Genomic DNA, 15,464 nt, shown 5'->3' with positions numbered 1-15,464 from the left:
TACAATAAAGTTTATGGCATAAAGAAACAAACTGGTATGAGAAATTTGTTTATATTGCAATAAAACGAATACACAAATTATTTATATAAATACGAAACTCTTAAATATTGTTTGACAATTACTTTTCTTTTTATGACGGAGACAAAAAACTAATTAAAAACGTAATAAAATTATAACAAAAATAAAGTTTATAGATTGCAATGAAGCAATATTACTAACCTCTTCACTGGAGGATTTATCATGACGTGGCGGTGTTGCTGGTGAAGCCTGACTAAGCAAGTCTGGCAAAACACTGCTGGTGCGAGTGCCGGGTGTACCCAGTCCACTGTTTTCACTGCTACGATTCTAAAGATATAAATATTTAACATCATTATATATTTAGTATATGCATTAAAATAAAAAATAAAAATAAATATTTTGCTTTTAAAATAGTTTTTAGCGCTTTTGTGTATAATGAATGCCAATGAGACTAGAAAAACACATGATCTTTATATGTGATTATGTTTTTCACATTTTTTTTTTCATATCCAGTAAATCCAGTACATGATTTATTTGTATTTAATAAATGAATCCTTACAATATTAAACCCCATCATATAAATAATTTATAATAATTTAATATAAATGAATTCATCAATTTATTATAAATGTATATTATAATCCATATTACTTAGATTTATACATAAAAACTCTACCGCTTATAATTTGATCAGTCAAAATTGTTTTAAAGCAATAAAATTTACTATAATTAATTATTTAAAAATTATTTAATAATTATTTAAAACATTTATTAGTCGTTCACATTTACTTTTGCGATATATTGTGTATGAATATTATTATAAATATATATATATATATATAGACACTGAGTAATGTATATATTCGATGTTTTGCAGCTGGCAAACAATTGCAATTGGCTTTATTTTATATTAAAAATAATAATTTTTTTCGATATTTTCATTAAACCAAACCATATTTTAGACAAATATAAGCTTTAAAACAATTTTGAACAGAAAATTACTAAGATAATAAGTTTTTACTTAATACACCCAATCACATATATAACATATTAAGCAATAAATTAATTTTTAAGAAAATGCAATACAAGAATACGTATTAGTAAAGCACATAAATATATATATATTTATATATACTAATTTTTACTAAAATTTTAAAATAAGAAAACAATAAAGTAAAAATGGAATAAAACTCTTCTAAATTTAAGACGCTTTTTAATCTAACCTTATAAGTTAGGTAAAATATACATTTGATCTTAAGAACACTGTATTCGATTGGAGAAATAAAAAATATATATGAAAAACTCACAGAAACTACTAGATAGAAATAAAACCTGAAATCGTCATTGCTGGTGCGACATTTTAGGGAACTCTCAAGCTAAGGAAAAATTTCATCAATTCTATTAAAAGTTGTCCTGTTCTAGCAAGGCAATTTAGGTTGCTGATTTGTTAACTATTAAGACACATTAATCTATGCTATCATCTCAACGAGATGTGCCTGTCTGATATGATATAATATCTCATCCGTTTAGAAGGCGATGAGATTTATAATCACATAGTTTGTGATTACAAGGCTCTTCTCTAGGACCATAAGTCTTTATTACATTTCTGTTATTTTTTTAAGCAGAAATAATATATACTTGTCACAAATAAAATTAATCTATTAACAGTATTTTTTAAATAAGAAACCTTTTTAAAAATGTTTTTTGTTTTTTTTCAAAAGTAAACCTAAATCTTTGGTATCAGAATGTGCTTAAGTAAACTTTGGTGCACAACGCTGTCACTTCAACGTAACCTAACATCGAAGTCTTTGTTTAAAAATCTCATTAAATAACTAAAAAAGAATTTAAAAAATGCGTTAGCAATTTATCGAATACAGATAGCTCAGTCTAAGATCGATCTGAACACCACTAACATTATCTAATTGTGTAGGACGATATTTTAACAGATATGGCAGTCTTTTGAATTACTATGGCTAGTTCTTGAAACATTGTATATTGCTGGCTTATGATTATAGTTACATAAAATATATATGTGATCTAATATATAGATGATATCACAACAAATCGTTCTGTAAGAAGAGTATTGAAATAATTACCTTAGATTTAAATGAGAATACATTGATTATTTTTTAATCTCAATAATTTTATAAATTATATTTAAATGTAGAGTACAAAATAATATATCTGTTAAATATTACTTTTACTAAACGTAAATTCTGAATCAGATATAATTAAATATCGATTTTATTCGTAATTGGGTCGAGATATTATATATAAATGTGTCTACTTCTCCTTTTTATATACTAAATTCTTAAATATGCATAATAAAAATGAAATTAAAATTTATATCTTTTCTGTCATACTGACCTACTACTACCTACAGACAGACACTTCACTTTTATAGCAAACTACACAAAATTCTATTACCTTATTTAACAAACATAATTAATTTAATTTAATTTTTTGTTAAAATAAATTATACTTCGGAACATATATTTTTGGTTGTCCAAAAATAGTGACGGCAACCTTAAAAAATTAGTAATCATTTGTCATTGTACAAATTTTAACATATATATATATACATGTATATGTAGTGTAACTATTTTTTACAGCTCTCTATTATAATAAATATACAATATGTACCCATATATATATGGTAGGTGTTATAATACAAATAGTACCGTTACCCCACTCATTAGCATTCTTTAACAAAAGTTATCAATTGCTACATTAATAAATATATATACATATTTATGTATATGTTTATATTTGTTTAAAGCTAAAATTAAAGAATATTTTACTAATAAAACAGTAGCAGTATTAACAGTATTAAGCGTTAGATTTTTTTTAATAGTTTGTTAACATTTTTTTTCATAGTTTTTTGTTAATTGAATTATGAAGCAAGCGATAATTAGTTTAGTTTTTAAGTTAAATGTTAAATAAGTTTTAAATATTAGCGTAAGCAAGCCAAATTAAACATAAACATTTTTTTGTTAATTCAGTTTTAAAATTTAATTGAAAAATTTCACAAATTAAATTTGTTTACAATTTTGATAAAAATTTAATTGATTAATATTTAAAAAGGTTTAACAGACACTGCCGACAATCGATCTTTTAAGTAATACGCAACCATAAAAAAATAATTAATAACAAAATGTTTGTGTTTATGTTTGTTTGATTGCTTTAATTGTTATTTAATATTTTATTTATTTATTATATAAATTTTACAAGAATTACAATTCATCAGTGTTGCTCAACTTATAGTTTAAGAATTAATAACAATTATTAAATTATTATTTAATTGTAATAATAAAATATTATCTCTGTTGTAATCAGATATTGCGTAATCTGAGACATGCACAGAATTGATTTTTTAATCGACAATCGATATTTTCGGTCTAATTCAAGACGGAAGCGAAACAACTTTCGAACTTAAAAACTTCGAAAATTTTTCTTATAACTACGAGACCACAGATTAATCAAAAACTGATATCGGAAACCTTAAAAATGAGGTATTAAAGAAAATAAATGATTTAAAATGATACCAGTAACTCTTGTATCACGAGATTACGTGTCATGGGCACCTTCTACATAGATTCTTTAAGGACCTCAAATAACAAACAAATTGCTATGGGAATTCTCATAAAAGTTTCAAAGAAAAGAAATTATTTTAACCTTTACATCAGAAATTTATGTATCATAGAGTTACTTATTAGATATAGTATTAAGTATATATATATATAGACATAAGTCTTAGTGAACCGCAACCAGTAATCGGTCTACCTGAAAATTGTAAAAGATTCACTCTGATACCTATCAGATAATATAGGAATCATATATTTTATATAGAAGTAAAGACTTTTATGGTCGCTCGTTACAATTACTAAAGCTATTTAAGTTAAATTTTGTTCTGAATTTATTCTTTAAAGTTATTTTAGAAGGTGCGTTTTATAAAATGTACGTTAAAAATTTAAGAAGTAAACATAAATATTACTGAATTAAATAAAGAAATTCCATATAATAATAAGGTGAATGCCTTATGGGATATGTTTTGATTATTTACAAAGTACTTAGCGTTTTTTTATTCTTTAGTATATAGTTATCCCCTCTATAACGCCGTACCCTTATAATATGTTTTCATATTACGCAATTTCAATCCCTCGTATATCACCGGGCATTTCTTCATAAAACGCGGGGATGTGTACAGTTCATAATTAGTTTCGCATACCTTTGCACGTGTGTTTACGGGGTATACGGGAATACCCGTATAACGTGTTTTCCTACAACGCGGAACCAATCTACTGCGTTATAGGAGGATTACTGTATATAACAATTGGTTCTTATTTCTTCCTTTGTGCTACTTGACAGCACTTTTTCGTAAAGAGTAGGTAGAACTTCATTTTAGACAAGCAATACTCAAGTTTTATAAGGTATATCATCTACAAAAATTTTAATGTCTATTGATACATAATCATCGATATCATTACAAAAGTAAGCAACTTAGCAACTTATGTATTTATTTATACATCATCATTGGTATCAATAAAATATTAGAAAAATGTGTTCGATTTCAAGTTACCGATAGACTTTTATTCGTTAAAATTTAAAAAATATATTTTTACTTAAAGTTCTGTAAAATCTTATACCGAAAGTATTTTATTTTTTTTTTAGTTTAACTGAATTTTTTCATAAACATACAAGTAGTTCCTTATTAAAAATTGTACTACTTACTGCTATTCGAATTTTTTTCTTTTCAATAGTTTTAAACTAGCAAAAAAAAAAGTTGTAAAACTATTTTATACTAAGTTGATAGCACATAGTAGTTAAGCACATTAAAAAAGTTTTGAGTTGAAGTTTTAACTTCAAATATAAAATTCTATAAGCAGAATTCGTTATTATACAGGAGTACTACATGATTTTTTTTTTAAATAAAATACTTTATAAATTTTAGTCTTCATACTTTAATCTTGTATATTTGATAACTTAAATGATTAAATTTAAAACAAATTAAAGTTGAGCATCATTGATTAACACAAATGGTAGAGGCTCTTTTATAGAAAAAATGTACAAGGCGATTAAATGTGTTCAACGTATACAAAACAAATGCATCTCAATTAATTATAGAGAATTAAAATCTATGCAAAATAATACATAAATAATAATGTACATAAATGATAATAGTTATAATAATATATATTTTATTACATCTAAGGCTTATAAACAACATGCAATAATGCACAAAATGAAGTGGCAAAAATTAACCAAAAAAAAAATTATTATTAATAAACATATTTAAAAATTATTTTATGATGTTTATGAAAAATAATTAAAAGCATTAAAGCAAGTATGTAATAGAATATATTTGTTTATATATTTAAAATTTTTACATAAATAATTATAATTAAATTTAAAAACACATAAAACACATTGTATGTAAGATTGATAATTAGCTTAAATGAGACACATAAATTATTTATAAATTATATAATTTATATATATGTATATATATGAGTATATATATATATATAAATAGTTATATAAAAATCGTGCATTTATAAAACATTTTCAATTGGTGATTTTTTTTATATCAAAGCTATTAGAAATGATTTTCAACTGGAGGGTTAAATTACTTAAAATTAATATTATTATTTTACTATGCTGTGAACTATTGAACGTGTTAATTACAATCATTTAATGTGGTTAAATGAGGGTTTTAAATTAGTTAAGCTCGTAATTGATGCAGTGGTAGCCAGAAGCAAAACCGCTTTTTTATTTAGTGATTTATAGCAAATTTACTCTAAGCTAAAAATATGAAAAATTAGTATTTAATATAATTAAATAAATAAATTAAAAATTTTGTACAAATGTAAATTAAGCTCTGTTTTATATAATTCATATACTTTCATCCTATCAAAGATACAAATTCAAGACAAAATAACTGTTTATGGGTGGAAACACCATAAACAAGATATTTAAGTAGTGATTAGATAAAATATAGTTTTTAATTAAACTTTACGTGAAGTTTCTTTTTTACATATATTATCAGGAAGTAGATTAAATGCAATCATTTTAGAAAATTTTAAGAAATAAAAGTGCCGCAAATGCATTAAAGTATAGACATAAATGGGATGAAAAATGTTTGATCTAACACTTAGATCGTATGACTGTGACCCCTGTTTTGATTAGAAGTTCCAATGCATATATCATTATTGTTAATAATGTTTGTATTATTATAAGTATATACATTAAAAAAGAAGTAATATACCATTATTGCCGTCACTTCACCTAACCTAATAATTATAATCTCGAAGAAAACCACTTCTTCTAAAGATAAAAACTGTATAAGATATATGTCAAAATTTGGACAATTTGAGAACCATTATATGAAAAATTATAGTGATTTTCATAAAATAACAATTAATATTTTAATAAAAATTGAAAAAGCAGGTCTCTTAAGTTTTTTAAAAGCTGGATCCTGTCACGAATATATTTGCGGAAGTTAAATTATGGTCTGATATATTTTTGGAGAATCCTTCTTTAAGAAAATTAATTGTCATTTCATAATGTGCTGTATTTACATGGCGGCATGCAGATATCGGTGACGTCAAATTTTTAGTAATTAGATAAGGAAATATTAAAAAAAACTCATAACTGTTTTGAATGTCAACAAATTGAAGTTTAAAAGATCGTTGACATGGAGGGATATCAAAAGAACAAATGAACGTTATGGCATGTAAAAATTTATGTATAGAAAATTTTTCTTCACAGTCAATCAAAAGTAGCTATGTAACAATCATAATCATCACTTTTTAATCACATTTTAAATATATTTTAATGCACTAAGGATTTAAGAAATCCTTGTGTAACTATGGCCGAAAAAGTGACTTCGTCATAACGACACTCTAAGACCCAGCAATTACTATATATCAAAAGGATGACAGATATAGCATTAAAGCTGTGAAGCAAAACTGCTAATCTTATAAGAGTAATTGAGACAAGTGTGGAAATAAATTTCTTATAATTGACAGAGAATATTTTAATGAATAAAACTTATTTTGCTCAAAATATTGGGAAAAATTGTGAATGGTGAAACGAGAATCTTTTAAAACAATAACAGAGCTTAATTTTATTTGCCTTCTCCAAACCCAACAATGTACAAACAATAACAATATTAGTTTAAAACTTATTAAAAAATATATTTAAAAATAAAAACCAAATGTCAATAAGATACTTTAGTACTAAAAACAAAAATTAATATAAAAGATAAAACAAAAAACAAAAGGATGTGAATTTAAGAGCGCAGGAAGAAGTAGAAGAGAAAATGGTTTGGTTTTAATGCCAAAAAGTAGACATTCACAGTATGAAACAAGTACATACGAAAAATAGTAAATGTATTATTTTTTAATTTTAATTTTTTTTTTTAAATAATTTTAAATAAATCCGTAAATGGAGCTTTTTTTTCAGTTTACCAATAGCAATGTATGTTTACCTGCTGCATTTGTTGTTCCTGCGCATGTTGTTGTTGATGCTGTAGAAAGTGTTGTGCCAGAAAAGATTGCTGTCGCGCTGCAGAGTTTTGTAAAACAATTACAGATTCAGTCTTCTCGCGTCTCAAACGTAGGAAATCTAAATTTTTAGGTGTCAAATTACTGGTCCAGCTTGATTTGGTATTAGCTGGAAGAATATTCGTCGGAGTGGAAAGATTGTTGGTTTTGCTTTGTTGCTTGGCAACATTGGAAGACGACGATGACGATGACGTTGTTATTGCTGTGTTATTACCGGTGCTTGTGACGGCAGTATCCTTTGGTTTTGTTGTAATATTATCATTTTTATTATTAAAAATACTAGAGCGCTGTATCATGGCGCTGGCACGTTGTGCTTGCAACATTTGTGCTGTTGTTGCGCTGACATTATTGCTGTTGGCCAGCACAGCAGAATGTCTTTTGGTTAGCGGAAAGAAATCGGAATTTTCACGACGGAAACCACGTACAAATGGCAGTTTAGAGTCAGACTCTTGACGTTTGTGCATTTGTTGTGGTTGGGCTTGTTGCAAACGTGTCGTTGCATTTGATGCAGTGACTTTGGTTGCGGCATTGGCACTACGTGTTAAGGCACTTGGTTGGACATTTATTGCTGCTGCTGCTGTTGTTGTTGTTGTAGTTGTTGTCGTTTTATTGGCACTATTCACAGCGCTTTGGCTAATTTTATTATTATTTGTTGTTGCTATTATTGAATGGCGTTGATCTTTGGCTGTATTTGCTACACTTGATGTACTTTGGCTATTATTGTTACTGTTACCACCTTTAAGCGGGGTAAAGCCTTGTGGCGGTGGAGGTTGCTGATGATGTGATTTATGTCTTGGAGACATTTCAGCTACGCTACTACGATGCAATTTCTGTTCTGCCTTTAGCGTGCTTGAATTGGAAACACGATTAAGACTTGTAACCCCAGATTTTGGATCACGTTTTGGAAAGAATTTTTCAAAGTCCAATTCGCGCAGAAGCACAGCTTCCTCTCTGGATTCTACCTGAGGCTGAGCACGGGGCGGCAAGTTGGCACATGAAGTTGAAGCTGATTTTTGAATTCTGTTTTGATTTTCGAGTTTCTGTGTATGGGAATTTTATTTTACAGAGTTGACATTTTTGTTTTGTTGTTCAAGTTACTTATGAAATTTTTGAGAAAAGTTTTCATGAATTTAAATCAATGATTTGACGCGTTAACTAAGTATATGAACTTGCTTGCATATGTACTGATTATAGTAATGGATTTATATATATGTATGTATAATATATATTATATATATACAATATATAAAAGTGTATATATACGCGTGTATTGTTGTGCGCATATGCGATTATAGCATAAGTGCAGAAATAATATACTAAATAATTTATATGCATATTTTTTAATATTTTTAATTTTTAATATTTTATGATGTAAATGAGTTTTTTATACAAATTAAGAGAAAATAGTTTAGTATGATAAATAAATTATAAGTCAAATCAGAGAAAATTAAGAAGCAAACAAATTTTTATATAGCAAAATTCACAAAAAAATTTCTGCATTAAGTAAGTAATAAGTAAAGTACCTAAATTATAAATTAAGATATTTTATTTTATATAGTAAAAATAGTTGCTAATTAAAATAAAATTAAAGTGGTTAAATATAAAAAAATTCAAACGCAATTCTTCTTAGAGCAATTTTTCTTGCATCAATCAATTATTCATCAGTTTTTCTAATAAGAACCACAACCACTTGCTTTCGTATAATTATTATAATGAATGCTAAAAATTAATTTATTTTGATTATTTTGTTTGTTTTTTTTTTGTTTTTTGATTTTAATAATAATAATTTACACCTTTATACCCTAAGAAGTACTTTCGAACTTTACAGCATTTACAATAATTACAATGTATTCTTGTTTAAAGACTTTCATCAGCTTTTCGTTTTAGTTTAGTACTTAAATAACTCTGCGCCACCTAAGCAGCATACATTTGTTAGATGTCCGTTCATCATAACTATTCAAAAAATCACCAATTTCGCAATACATATAACAATATACTTATTTATGAAAGTATTGTTTGTGTATAATAAATATTTTATATCTTAAAAACATGTATATATATCACAAAATTAAGCTAACGACGCTAATAACGTAAAGTTTAACGAAAGGCGCATTTATAAAAATAAAACTTCTTTTGATTATAAATAAATATAAATTTTATAATAAAAAGATTTTTTTGCTTTCTTTGTTAGATAAATTATTTTTCTTGCTATATATAAATTATTACTCACCCGCTTCATGATCAAGGTTCTATCACCAGCTTGATCGTCGTCATCTGGTGTAGGAGGCAATGGGCGATTCGGTGGTCCACCACTACCATGTGTAATTGGTGTGGTCGTTGTGTCTTCAGATACTGGTCCAAGACCAGGCCTATATGAAAATTCAGGACTAAATAAACCAAAATTTCAAACCATAATAACAATCAAACCAACAACAACAACCACAATGAAAATGAAATTAAGTTAAAAGTCAATTGAAATTAAAAATGTGTGTTTAAGAGACACAATATATTTTAGAAAAAATATATTTTTAAAAAATAAAAACATAAAAGAGATGAGAAAAAAAAATATGATTGGTGAGCACATTTGGGATTGATTACAAATTTCAAGCAATAAATACTTATACTCATACCTACACACTAAATCGAAATATAATTTTTTCTCAATTGGGCAGGAGAATGTTCCTGAAGTTAACTTTAAATTAAAGTCAAAATATTAAAAAAAAAATGGTTACAATATAATAAATATTTAAATCTTCTAAAAATAACAAATTAACAACTCAAGAAAATATATGAAGAGAAAATCCTAACAAGAAATACAGATTATTTAACAGTCTTTAAAAAACAAAACATTTGAATTTAATTTTATTTAATAGTTCAATAATTAATTAACATATTTTTTATATATACTATTATTTAGTGCTACTATTGCACAATAATTACTGTGGTAGTGCCGGAATATGGCACTATTATGCTACATAACATACCTACATTTCTGTAGATGTTGGATACAATGATATATAAATCAAAATTGTATGTTATATTGTGTAGTAATTTCATATAAATTTAATAATCTCGTATTAAGTGTAATAATTGCCGAAAATTAAATTGACGGCACTAAACACAAAAAACTTTACTCAAATAAATAATTTAAAATTTAATTTTTTAACATCATTGTATTTTAAATAATAATTAAAACTTTATTCAATAGAAAAGTAATATTGTGCAAACAGCCAACATTTTATTTAACTGTATAATTAATTGCATTTTTTGTCTGACCATACAGCTATTTTGAATATTGCCAATAACCCATCTTCACTAGGTTTTGGTAGCTAGAGACATGCTGCAATCCATAAATTATGTAGTGACTTATTGTTATTAATTAAGATCAAAGAAATATTTCCAAATATCATTAATGATGGGTATTTAGCAAAACCCATACGCAACATCTGCATGGTCACCCAAACATATTAAGGAGGTGTGCGAGTTAGGCTAAGTTGATGCTAAACCAAATGGGAAATTTTTTGGGATTTTTTGCACTACATTATCGGCACAACTTAGAAATTCTCTCATTTAGAACGCAACTTAGCCTAACTCGCACACATCCTAAATTAAATAAATAAAATTTTTGTTGTATTTTCAATAGAATTGTTATATTAGTAACTTAAGCTGTACTCTCTTCAGTGTAAACACTTTTATACAAAACTTTCGATTTAGTGTGTATATGTGATACTATGTACATTAAAATGAAACACATTTATATACTTACAGTGGCTTGGGGGGATCACTTGCTAATAGGGTGCCATCATTTCTTCCACGTTCGTTAGGTTCATCTGGTTCACTATCTGAATCACTGCTATCCAATGGATCTAATGGATTTATAGGTTGTGCATGATGATTGTTTGATAATGGCGGTACTGCAGCAGGTTTCATCTGTGACGATATAGCTGATGACGATGATGATGGTGGGCCAGATTGACGATTGTTCCTTGGTGGTGCTTCTGGTTGTGCCTGTTGCTGACCAAAAGGAGTTTGTGGTTGCGGCTGTTGAGAGACGCCCAATTCATTTAGTTGTGCTGCTATCATGTCCAAATCCTATTTTCGGATTTGTATTTTTTTGTTTTGGATTTTTGATATGTTTGACAAGTGAAGTGAAGGGAATAAATTTTGGTGGTGGTGGTGTGTAGGTGACAGTGATGGTAATTTTTTATTGATTTTTCAACAATTTCAATTTTTTTTTTCACATTTAATAGTAGTGAAATCAATCGTGTGGACAAACAGTAATAATCGTAAAAAGATTGTAAAAGTAGAATTAGAGTGGTTATAAAAAAAAATAATAAATTTAACACTAAATTTCTTTTCAAATATGTTTGATGCAAGCAAGTATTCAAGCAATCAATATATTTTGCATATTTTGCATATTTTGTTAGTTTTTTTTTTAATTTTTTGTTTTTGGAATAATAAGCAACATGTCAGTTAATTGTAAGTTCAAAATAAACGCATAGATGAATAAGTAAATTAAAAAGAAAAAACGTTAATGGATATTTTGTGTAGGAGGAGACCACTCTAACATCTACTATTACATCGAAAATTGTAAATAATTTTAATTTTTGGAATTTTTTCGTGCAAAGGTGGTGGCAGCTATGATTTTGAAAACTTTGTGGTACCTCCGATTTTTTTATGATATGATATGATATGATTATTATATGATTATTATATGATTATTATATGATTATGATATGATTTTAAGCAATATTGGAAATTAAAAGTTGATACTCTCGAAATAAAATTAATAACAATAAATGTAACTAAACATACCTCAGGTCTCCTTGGTGGTAACTGTATAATGATGTGTATATTGTATTAATAGTTGTTGTATCATGTATTTGTTATTATTTGTTATGTTCGTGTACATGTTTTTGTTTTTTTATATTTATTTTTTATAGCAAAAACATATGAAAACATTTTGCAGATTAAAAGAAAAATTATTTTAGCACATTTATTGGTTTGGGGAACATTTAAAGCAAATCCAAATCAGTATTCAATTTGTTTATTCAACATTGTGTTGTAAGTTATTTTTATGTTGTATGTTTATTTTTGTATATTATTTTAAAGTTTGCATGACACAACGCAAAAGGTAACACATGAAAGAAAAAGAAAACACAAATTATAAAATAAAAATTGAAGTATAGGTTACATATATTAAGTACATATATATTTATATATACACAAGTTATATGGGATATGCATAGGGTATATACATTTATAAACGCAAACTGCACATCAAATACAATATACGACATATACAATTTAGTACTCATACGCACCGATGGCTTGAAATTATTTTGCGAATTACGCTGTTGTTGTTGTGGCGTTTGCGACGACGGTTCTGAACTTTTAGGAGTTGGTGGCAATGGGCGATTGGCATGTGGTGGATCTGGTACCACAATTAAACGTTGTGGCAGTGCTGGCCGTGATGGTGGTCCAGGTTCTTCAATTTGTTGCCTTTGATCACGCTAAAATGTAAAAGATATTTTGAAGGTTAGTAATTTGAAGTCAGGGTAAGTAGAGTAATTGAATTTTACTGAATTTACTGGTTGTGGTTTTTGATTGCGGTTAGCTTGCGGCTGTTGTGCCTGGGCTTGTGCTTGCGCTTGTGCAGCAGCAGCAGCTGCAGCTATTTGTTGTTGTTGCTGTTGTTCAGCAGCTATACGGCCTTCTTGTATTTGTTGGAAATTGCGACGTAATGTATCACCACCTGGTGCTTGTATAATAGAGCTGGGCTCGCCAGCAATTTGCGGCTCATCATCATCATTGTCCGAACCGGAATAACGATAGTCTTCGCGTTCCTTCTCTTGCTTTCGTTTTTTGCAACGATCAATGTGATCTTTAAGTTGTATTCGAACATGACGATCTGTGGGTTGATCTTTTATAAATGAATGCTTTAAAAGTTCTTCTGTGTAAGGCCGCTGATGATAGTCTTTCACTATTTTGTTCATATTAAATAAACAAATAAACAGTTAGTTAACAAATTAAATATATATTTTATATGTAATTAATTACCAAGAACTGTATCAATAAAACCCTGAAATTTTTTTGACCACTTCTTAGATTTGAGACGTGGTGGTGAATTACGTGGAATTAAAAACAATGCACGCATTGGATGCAAGTCACATAAAGGAGGCTGAGATTCGGCCATTTCGAGTGCTGTAATACCTAAAGACCATAAATCTGAACGATTATCATAAGTGGCTTCAGGATTCTCATCACAAGCAATAACTTCTGGCGCCATCCAGTATGGGGTACCTTGAATAAAACGTTTATTTAAAGCATTGTAACAATCAATTAAGTACATGAATTTCATTGAATTTATTATTATTTTAGAAGGATTCGAACAGTAATGAAGAGGCAACAACAAGAATTTTATTGATTATTTTCTAAGATCACTGATGATGAGTACATGTAAATTGCGTTGTATGGTCAGCTAGGTTAGGTTAGGTTATACCGGCGATCTCAGGGGGATCCACTTAGGCCTATATGCCCATTGTGATACCGTATTGTTTAGAACCCATGGACTAAAACCATCCAGAACCTTTAATAAAGCTTATGATGCTATATAGAGGGAGGTCTCGAAGTTCGTCAAGATCCTCAAAAAAGAAAGCCCCCAAAAATTTAAGGCGACGCCGTGCATGTGCCGGACAGGAAGAAAGCAGGTGAGAGGCATTTTCGTCATCCTCACCACAACTGCGGCAAAAATGGTTGAACAGTAGATTCAGTCTCCTAGCATGATTACCTATGGTAGAATACAATGACCTGTTAGTAAACCTACTACAAGACTGATATCTCTACGGGACATCTCTAAGAGAGATTTCAATTTTCTATTATTGGTCTGTGGCCACATTGCATACAGATGCCTGCATATCGCAGAGTCTTCCCATCTTTTGTTAAAAAGTTCGGCACAGAGTAAATTTTAATAAATTAATTAATGTTCGAGCCCTTCTAGTTTTCTTGTCGTCATAAGACCTTAACCTTTTATTATTATTTTACTTACCTATAAATGTATTTCTTCTACCTATCGTACGATCCAATTGCGCTGAAACACCAAAATCTACTAATTTCACTTCAGCATTATCTGTTAGTAGCACATTTTGTCCCTTAATATCACGATGGATAACCTTATTTGAATGTAAATAACTAAGACCGCGCAATATTTCGCGGCATATGTATGCAATCCATTCTTCTTTAAGACTTTGTCCTTTTGTTGACTTAACTAAATCGGTAACCGAACCGGCACCACAATATTCCATAACTAACCATAATTGATCATCTTTACCAGGTGGAGATTTCTTGATAAAAGCGCCATAATATGTAGCAATATTGCGATGATTTGAGTATTTTTTTAATACATTGATTTCTAACTTTATTTCTTCCTCCTCGTCTTCGGTGACATCCATCACCTTTATGGCTGCTAATTGACCAGTCTTTGTGTGGCGACCCTAAAAATATAATTGAAACATATAAATTTTAATAGTTATACGATTTATTTAAAACTCTTTAAATAATTAATAATTTACAATAATTAAAAATACTACGTCATGTAGTGAAATTCTGTTGACCTTTATCAGTCAATCACCGTTGAAGCGAATAAAAAAAGTAAATAAATCTACAATCGTGTGATTATACACGCCCCACTATAGAAAGTTAATAATATTTTATTGAATGTTTTAAACGTCAACGTCAGAAGTGCAGTCACCGCTGACATTTGAATTTTCTTGAACTTTTTTATACCATATGTAGGTATGTACTATAAAAAGTATTGCTACATACATAAAGTGCAAAAAACAATTAAAATCAATGTGAGGCTTTTAACTGCATGAACACAAA

At 28.1% G+C, this 15,464-nt stretch overlaps 1 protein-coding gene across 10 annotated transcripts in view; it reads right to left on the bottom strand.

Moving 5' to 3' along the window:
• The window catches only part of LOC119672863 (serine/threonine-protein kinase mig-15), a gene marked incomplete at its 5' end in the record, with an annotated part of 49,834 nt that overhangs the window by 11,849 nt on the left and 22,521 nt on the right, over positions 1 to 15,464 (bottom strand). For 4 of the 10 annotated variants that reach the window (XM_038084014.1, XM_038084019.1, XM_038084016.1 and 1 more), the window contains 9 exon segments: positions 220 to 345; positions 7,508 to 8,623; positions 9,814 to 9,952; positions 11,350 to 11,675; positions 12,399 to 12,419; positions 12,908 to 13,096; positions 13,166 to 13,566; positions 13,644 to 13,886; positions 14,632 to 15,076. In XM_038084014.1, coding sequence (XP_037939942.1) covers positions 220 to 345; positions 7,508 to 8,623; positions 9,814 to 9,952; positions 11,350 to 11,675; positions 12,399 to 12,419; positions 12,908 to 13,096; positions 13,166 to 13,566; positions 13,644 to 13,886; positions 14,632 to 15,076 — 3,006 coding nt within the window. 10 annotated transcript variants of the gene reach the window in all.

Source organism: Teleopsis dalmanni, chromosome 1 (assembly GCF_002237135.1).
Source record: "Teleopsis dalmanni isolate 2A chromosome 1, ASM223713v2, whole genome shotgun sequence".
NCBI classification, from domain to species: domain Eukaryota; kingdom Metazoa; phylum Arthropoda; class Insecta; order Diptera; family Diopsidae; genus Teleopsis; species Teleopsis dalmanni.
This window is presented reverse-complemented; position numbering and strand designations above follow the sequence as displayed.